Source organism: Microplitis mediator, chromosome 7 (genome assembly GCF_029852145.1).
Source record: "Microplitis mediator isolate UGA2020A chromosome 7, iyMicMedi2.1, whole genome shotgun sequence".
In the NCBI taxonomy this organism is placed as follows: Eukaryota; Metazoa; Arthropoda; class Insecta; order Hymenoptera; family Braconidae; genus Microplitis; species Microplitis mediator.
Window position 1 is genome coordinate 3,846,219 of NC_079975.1, and position 7,831 is coordinate 3,854,049.

Here is a 7,831-nt window from a genome sequence, read left to right on the forward strand (position 1 = left end):
ATTTATTATGCTCTTATAAAAAATGATTATGCCGCATCACAATTATTATAATGTATGAAAATAATTGGTATAAAAGCTTATCGATACTCTCTAAACATGAATTAGTGAGAATAAGTGAATATTCACTAATTCCAAGTGCAAACTGAACCACTAATTTCAAAAAGTGGTTCGATTGGCACTCAGAATTATAGTGAGTATTCCCTTATTTCACTTATTCATGTTTAGAGAATAAGTTTCTCGCACGTATACTATAGTAAGTATTGTGATACAGCATAATAATCTTCCGTATGAGCACAATAATTTTTTGGATGCTTCCCTTCTTGTTTCAAAATTGGTTGACAGCATAATAAAAATTGTAAGGTTTTAAGTCAACATTTTTCTCCGTGTATATGATGTATAATTTCTACACACTAAAAATTCATGTGTGAATTCGGAGTGAACATGGATTCAATTTCGATTAAAATTCACTCCGTCACTCGTAATTCCGGAGTTATTCAATAAAAAATCACTCTGTATATGAAGTGATGATTTTATTTCAATCCGTATCTATTTAGATCCGGAGTTTTTACGTGAACATAAATCCCCTTTTTGAGGAAATAAAATAAATAAAAATACATCCACTTTGCATTCACTCCAGATTTAAACTGCGTTTATTTCGAACAGTGCATGTATATTTTTCTACGCAGACAAAGGTTTCAAAAAAATTATCTCTGAAATAAATGAAATTTAATAAATAATTTTAAGAACGTCAGTTTAAATTTCCAGCAAAAAGTAATAAAGAAATGCCATTTAAATCATCATAAATTCATTATTTACTTTTGGCGGAAATTTCTTCGTCTATATAAATGGAGTTGCGGTGAATTTATTTAATATAATTTGTTAAAATAAGATTTGAAAAAGCTCTAGAGGTTAAGTCGATTTCCCACGTGCTTGTGTTCTAGCGAAACAAACTAAATTAAAGAGAACGTATTTTTCCTTTATTTCTTTCTTTCTTTATTATCGTTATTTATTTATCTTTCCCATCTACTTCTTTATTTCATTATTTTATTTGACTGACTATCAAGAAATCTGATAGAGTTATTAAAGTATTCATTACTATGCAATATTTATTTATTTAACCTGTGAATTATAAGTACTGTTCTACATAAATAATAATAATAAATAAATATTATTGTAAAGAGATTTAAAGAAGGCGAAACGAAAAAAATTATAACGGAAAAAATAAAACAGAATTTAAGACAAAGGATGCATCCGTCCAGTATTATTTTCCGGAAGGATTGTTTGTGCAGTACAAGTTGTAAAAATAGTAGTATATAGTACAGTTCAGCCTTTTTTTTATACTTGTAGCCACTCTTGCCACTGATTTTCATTTTCTACTTTACACGATATTATCCAACCCTACTCGGAAATCTAAAAAAAAACCTGAACAAAACACCACCACACACATCCCATTTTCTCTCTCTCTCTCTCTCTCTCTCTCTTAGCTCCGACATCTTGTTCCTTTTTTTATTTTTATATCACAGGCCTCAGTTTGATTTTCGGAAACGAGAATTGAGGTCTCGGAGTTAGTACTCGAAGAAGTACCTTTACGATTAAAACAAAAGACCCAAGAAAGAGACAAGTCGAAACAAAGAAAACAAACATGACTAAAAAAAAATTCAAACGTATCTAGCTATTTGTCGTTCTTTATTGTTATTATTTTTTTTAGTTACTTCTTGATTAAAAGACATAATGAAAAGTGTCGATATAAAAGAGTATTGTTGCTATTTTTGTTTTTACCAATTGACGAAATATTTTTGGGTTTAGAGACCATCGGGAACGAATGGGGACGCTAAATTATGTTAATAGGTGGATTTGGGTAAATTAACCAGTCCCTGTCCTCTTTCAAAATTTTTCTTCATGGATTAATGTGCCGCTGAATGGTCGGCTGTCCAATTTCAAAATACAGTTACTGACTAACATACAATTTTTGAAATATGTATTGAATTATGTCCACAAGCAGGGTTGCCAGATTCGGCGTATTACCGCGATTTGGGCGAATTTCAGATGTGTCTTGAGCTAGAATTTTTATTAGGCGATTTTCCACAATTGAGGGTATTTTGAAATTCGACTGTATGATTACTAATCATCTAAGAATGAAAAAAAATATTTTCTGAATTTTTTATTCTGTCCTCAACTTATTCCCACGTCTTCATAATTTACTATAATTCCCAATAGCCAAATTTGGTCACCAGAAAGTTGGTATCTTTGAATTGCGATCAACTTGTAGACAACTTGACTTATATATAATATTCGTCATTTGTTATTTATCAATATATTTTAAAAAATAAACTATTTAAAAATGAAAATGTCTATTTATTTAAAATTATTAACATCGGGCGGTTTTTATTGTTAGTGTGCGTTCTTTCTGTAAGGTCACGCTACTTTCTGTTGAACACTTCTGGCAACCGTGTCCACAAGACTCCGCTGGAACTAAAAACAATACAAAATTGGTGTTGAAAAATTTGTCCCTTACTGTGTTCTGAAAGTGGACAGCCGAGGTTTAAAAACGTTTTTAATGATTCTGGAATTGTTAAACTTCATTTTAATCTTAATGAATATCGACAAAAGACCACTTTGGAAAATAATAAATTAATACACTAATTATACTATTAGATGTTTTTGTTTATTTTATGAAATTATTAATACTGAGATGTTAATTTTTAATCTGTTTTTTAATAACACTGATAATAGTAAAAATTTTTAATCAATTCCTTATCAAATAAAATATACTAATAATTTCTGTAAATCCGAATACGGTTGAATTATTTCTTCATATTCCCCAATGCATGAGTCTATTTGAGCATACAGGAAACAATGAACGGACTTACATTGACCTCACTTCTATTCGAGCTCATGAACACTCATTTTGTTCCGACATTCCAATCCAGGTGTTTCTAGCTAGGTTCCAATTAACACGCTTTCGAAGTTCATCACCAAATTTTCCCGCTTGTTCGACAGCAAGCTTAGCTTTCTCCAACAGACTGTCCATTGATACCGAGGAATCAGAAATTATTTCATTTAATATATCCTTATGTACTACTGTGAAAGCCTTAATCTGAAATTAAATTTTTATGTAATGATTTTAATGTTTACATATTTTCTACCCAAGTTTTTTTTCCACAACGTACTTTATCGAGCTGATCTTGAGTTTTGATGGATGAAATAATTCGGGTAACAGTAGCCTGAAGATTTGCATCATCATCATTTTCATAGCTGAAACCCAATAAATTTATTTATGTACACTAACATAAATTTACATGATTCAATTGAACAAAGCTAGATAAGGAGTTACAATTTTTCGATGTCTTGGAAATGATCGCAAAAGTATTGCAAAATATAATCAACATCTTTACGTCCACTGTCGGTAAATCCTTGGATGACTTGATTAACATCATCTATACTTGAATTAGAAGTGGGTTTAATCATTTCGTTCATATATTTATCGCGTTTTTCAGTATCATGAATGCATTTGATAAATTGATGCTTTGATCCTGGATTTGACATGATCATTTCTTGAACAGTTTCATTGGCATTTCGGAGGCCGTAACACACGATCCATTCGGAATCAGAAACGGGAAATCTGTAGACAGATTTTATTTAGTAAATTATAATTTTAGATTTAACACTGTGCCAAGTGCTTACAAGTGCTTAGAAGGATTTTCTGCAAACGCATCAAAAAACTGGCGGGCAGCTGATCTGCAGCCGAAATGCCCAAATTCACAGATTAATGGAACTAAATTGTTCCTCAAACGGTAATTGGTATTTGGCTGTACCGTTATTACTTCCGTAAGGAAAAGAATGTATGTTTCAAATACATCTTCTGCTTCTGTATTGCGAAATATTTTTGCTAATTCAGTTATTATGTTAGCTGCAGATATCCAGGGTAACTCATTTTTTTCTTGATATAAATAAGCCGTGATGTTGAATAACACATCAAGGTTTGATGGATCGTTTTCTAACTGCCTCCAAGAATCTGTGATAAGTTGGGCACGATTTATGGGATGAAATTGTTCATGGTTCAAAATTAGACATTTCGCCAATCGGTACCAATTTTCGTTGTCATAGTCGACTTGATAAAGTCCTGCAAAAAGAATTAGTCAAATCAAAATGATTTGTGATGATGATGGTAATGATGACTGATCTCCAATCGATGACGATGACATTTAGATTACCTCTCTGTTGGACGTTCAGAATAATCCAATCGTGTTTGTTAATGTTGGGCAACGTTATTGTTTCCTGATCCTCACTCATCCAAATAGTGGGAGTCGTAGACGAGAAATCCGGATTAGATTTAGTAGCATAGCTTATCGGAATTTTCCACTTGTTGTCAGGATTTACCTCCCCAGAATTTTTTTGCGTTACGTTTACTTCGCCCGTTTCATAGTTTCTTGTTACAGTTAAAACAGGAGTTCCTGTTTGTTCAATCCAAAGATCCACAAATTCTTTTATATCAAACAGTTCGACTTCATTTTGTTCATCGTAAGCTTCTTGAAGGGCTTCCACAAGATCATCAGTAACTACAGCGTCAAATTTACTAACAAATAAAACCCATACTAAATTATACTTTTAAATTTAAAAAATTCTTTTTATAGAAAGTGTGCGAATACTATTAGAACAAATTAGTGATTAGTTTTTATTAGTTACCCAAAATCCCTTAAATTATTCACACACTTGAATTATTAACAAAAAATGGTTACTGTTCTTTGAAATATTTTTGAATTCCTTTTTGAAAGACTTCTTCCGTAAGAACATGTTCTAGCATATATAAAAACGCAGCGCCCTTGTGGTACGTAACAGCACTAAATATTTCATCAAAAGCTATTTTATCCCGAGGCATCCATTTAATGGGTCTAGCTATTTCAGATGATTCTGTATCAAAAGCATCGTTTATAAAAGTTACTGCTAGTAAATCCATTTCATGTGTTTCCGGTTGCATCTACAAAATCGATTCATCATTTTTTATTGATCAAAATTATTCGTTTCTATATTTTAGTCAGAGTAAAAAAAAAGACTGTACATACTTCCAATAGCCTTATAATCTTTAGCATACCTGATCCATCACTTTATGTTGAAAGTATGTTGCGAATGCTTCGTTTAACCAAAGATCATTCCACCAAAGAGGACTGACAAGATTGCCAAACCATTGATGAGCCACTTCATGTGCAACTAACATCGCCATATTGCGGTACTTCTCGTCATTAGGAATCAAAGTTGTGTTTTGAAACTTTACAGCAGATGTACTACATCATTTAATGGCAAATAAAAAGATGTAAATTACTATCAAGCATTCACGGAAAAAAAAATATTGTGTTTATCGCTCACCAACGGAGAGCGACAAGTGTATCGTGATTAGTTCTAAATTGTATTGCTACTACTACAATATATATATCGATATGAATGAAACACTAGATACTTATAATAATGATCCTACGGATTGTGCATATACTTAAATGTATAGTGATCGTCAGTTAACGTATCCATATCGTACCAAAACGGATCGTGATTATCGCGATCTACTTCTCAAGCGCCACCACTCATAACCAAATTATTAAACTTCATAATGCATATCTTGCAAATTCTACAGTGTTTATTTATAAAATTATTAATTATTTAAAGCGCACACAACGACAATGAAAAAATACTAATTATTTATTTAATGCAAGAATTTCTGTTTTTTATCGATTAATTTTTTAATTTATCTTTGAAACAAAAAAAAGACTGTTAAATTTACATCAATTAATTACGTATATTCTATTACTTTACATTTCTTGATATTAAATAATAATTTTTTATTGCACCTATTAGAATTATTAATATGTGATTATTAATGACAGCTAAAAATAAAATTGTAATGAAGCTAAAGTTGTAAATTTATCTATTTTAACCTCAAATTAGTTATAATAACAAAACGGATCGTTACTATAGCGAAACGATCTTATGATTTCGGGATCCGCCTGGATCGTGATAATCACGATCCGATAGACCAGCACTTTCCGTATACAACGGATACCCAACCGAGGAGAGTGAATATTACGATACCGTTGAGTGGTGAGCGCAATATTTTTTTCTCCGTGTTGCAAGTTGATAATAACTATTAACTTACTCATAAGTAATAAGACCCCAGTTTTCCATCCCAGTTGCCTCAAGTCGTGGAACAGTTATTTGATCTAATTTCGGTAGCGCATATGGTATTTGAGTGTAAGCTTCCATTATTTCAATAGCTTTTTCGCTTACTTCTAGTGGGGTCTTCAATGAATCTAGGTCAGTTTCTAATCCGTAGAAAGAGATATTTCCTTTGTCATTTGTGACAGATTCGTAATTAACGACTGCCATACAAAGAAGATAGGAGGACATTTTGACAGATCTTTCGAAGTGAGTTATGATTTTACCGTCTGGCAACGGCTGATGGTTACGAACTGGCATATTTGAGAGAGCTGTATAATTTTTATGATGCCTTATTGATATTTCGAACTCGGCTTTGAAGCCGGGTTCATCCCAACACGGAAACGCATCACGAGCGCCTATCGGCTGGAATTGAGTCGTTACGAAATATCTAAAATAAATTTTTCAGAGTCGTAAAATTGAATAATTTATAGAATCTATGATTACTTACTGCGATTGGTCATTTTCTAATTCATTTTCGGCCCGGAAAAATCCTGATTGGGGAGAAAACCAGTCATTACCGGCATCATCACCAGTCCACTTTAATTTCAAAGTATAATAACCGGGTTCTAATTTATTCTTAAACTTTATTTTATAAAATTCGTTTTGCCCGGTCCATTCTTGCTTCACTGGCTTTTGGGAAATTCCTATTTCGTCAATCAGCTTTGTAAAATCTTTGTCTATTGTGATCTTGTTAGATCTATGCAGAGTCACAGAAGCCGTAGCCTGAAGAACTTGGAAAATAATCGAACTGTTTCCTTTGAAAGTAAACTTTTCACCCGCGAAATCGGGATCAAACTCCATTATATACACTCGCGGTGCTGTGTTACGAGGCAAACGATACTGTTTGCTTTCTTCAAATTCTTTTAAAAATTTCCCCGTTTTGGTGTCATCACCAGGCCCATAACCGAACGTCATCGCAGCGGTCGCGCAAAGTAACGCGGCCGATATAATTATCAAATCCTTAATCATTTTTGAAAATTTTGATTATTGGTTTTATTGCAACCTATTTTTGAATGTCCGTGGTTTGGTTTAATCAGCGATGCACTATTGACAACACTAACACTATTGATGCTTTATAACTCGCGGAAGGCCTCAATGAATTTCAAATTATTCATTTATGAATATATGATCGCGGTATTCTAGACTAATGAGGTGAGAATACTTAAATATGTCAATATGTCAGGCATTGTGAGTCTATACAAGGCTACAACTGACTTGTTTACTTAAATATTGTTTACAATACAATTGCAGTGAAAAATAATCACGCAACGTTATAATTGTAATGTTCTCAGAATCTCGACGGCTATTAAGTAATTGTGCACACAAGGAAAAAAATTTTTTTGTGTAATTGAATAATTGAAGTCTTTCAAACTCTTGGTATTTAATAGTCAGGCTAAAAAATTATTTTTAATAAATTTTCTAATTTATAAACTCAAATTTGATTAGCAATGAACTGTCAACTGTTCAATACCTCTCAGTATTTGATAGATTCAATAAAACTTCAATAATTCATTCGCGTGTATGCAATCATAGCGGATATTTCAAGGTAATTACAATACTCGCTAGTATAATTACCATTAGTTATATTTATTTGGAAAAATTCTTAAATTACAGACGGAAAAAA

General features: G+C 32.2%; 1 protein-coding gene across 2 annotated transcripts; it reads right to left on the reverse strand.

Moving 5' to 3' along the window:
* Positions 1 to 2,347: 2,347 nt before the first annotated feature.
* Positions 2,348 to 7,413, reverse strand: LOC130672079 (aminopeptidase N-like). 2 transcript variants are annotated; one of them, XM_057476338.1, is made up of 10 exons: positions 6,656 to 7,413; positions 6,146 to 6,595; positions 5,093 to 5,282; positions 4,740 to 4,978; positions 4,215 to 4,576; positions 3,685 to 4,123; positions 3,335 to 3,622; positions 3,171 to 3,255; positions 2,871 to 3,097; positions 2,348 to 2,472 (listed from the first exon to the last, which is right to left on the reverse strand). In XM_057476338.1, the coding sequence occupies exons 1-9, from the start codon at positions 7,174 to 7,176 to the stop codon at positions 2,894 to 2,896; spliced, it is 2,778 nt and encodes a 925-aa protein (XP_057332321.1). In that variant the 5' UTR covers positions 7,177 to 7,413; the 3' UTR covers positions 2,348 to 2,472; positions 2,871 to 2,893. The 2 variants fall into 2 exon arrangements, with proteins under 2 accessions (XP_057332321.1, XP_057332320.1); XM_057476337.1 differs by lacking the exon at positions 2,348 to 2,472 and having other exon boundaries at positions 2,636 to 3,097; positions 6,656 to 7,412.
* Between the last annotated feature and the right edge of the window lie 418 nt (positions 7,414 to 7,831).

What these genes read in the sequence shown, in the direction of transcription:
- LOC130672079 (XM_057476338.1), bottom strand. Translation starts at nt 7,176, where the DNA reads ATGATTAAGGATTTGATAATTATATCGGCCGCGTTACTTTGCGCGACC. An exon ending in TGGGGTCTTATTACTTATGA is followed by an intron (nt 5,283 to 6,145) that starts GTAAGTTAATAG and finishes TAAATGATGTAG; the next exon opens with TACATCTGCTGTAAAGTTTC. An exon ending in GAAAATCCTTCTAAGCACTT is followed by an intron (nt 3,623 to 3,684) that starts GTAAGCACTTGG and finishes ATCTGTCTACAG; the next exon opens with ATTTCCCGTTTCTGATTCCG.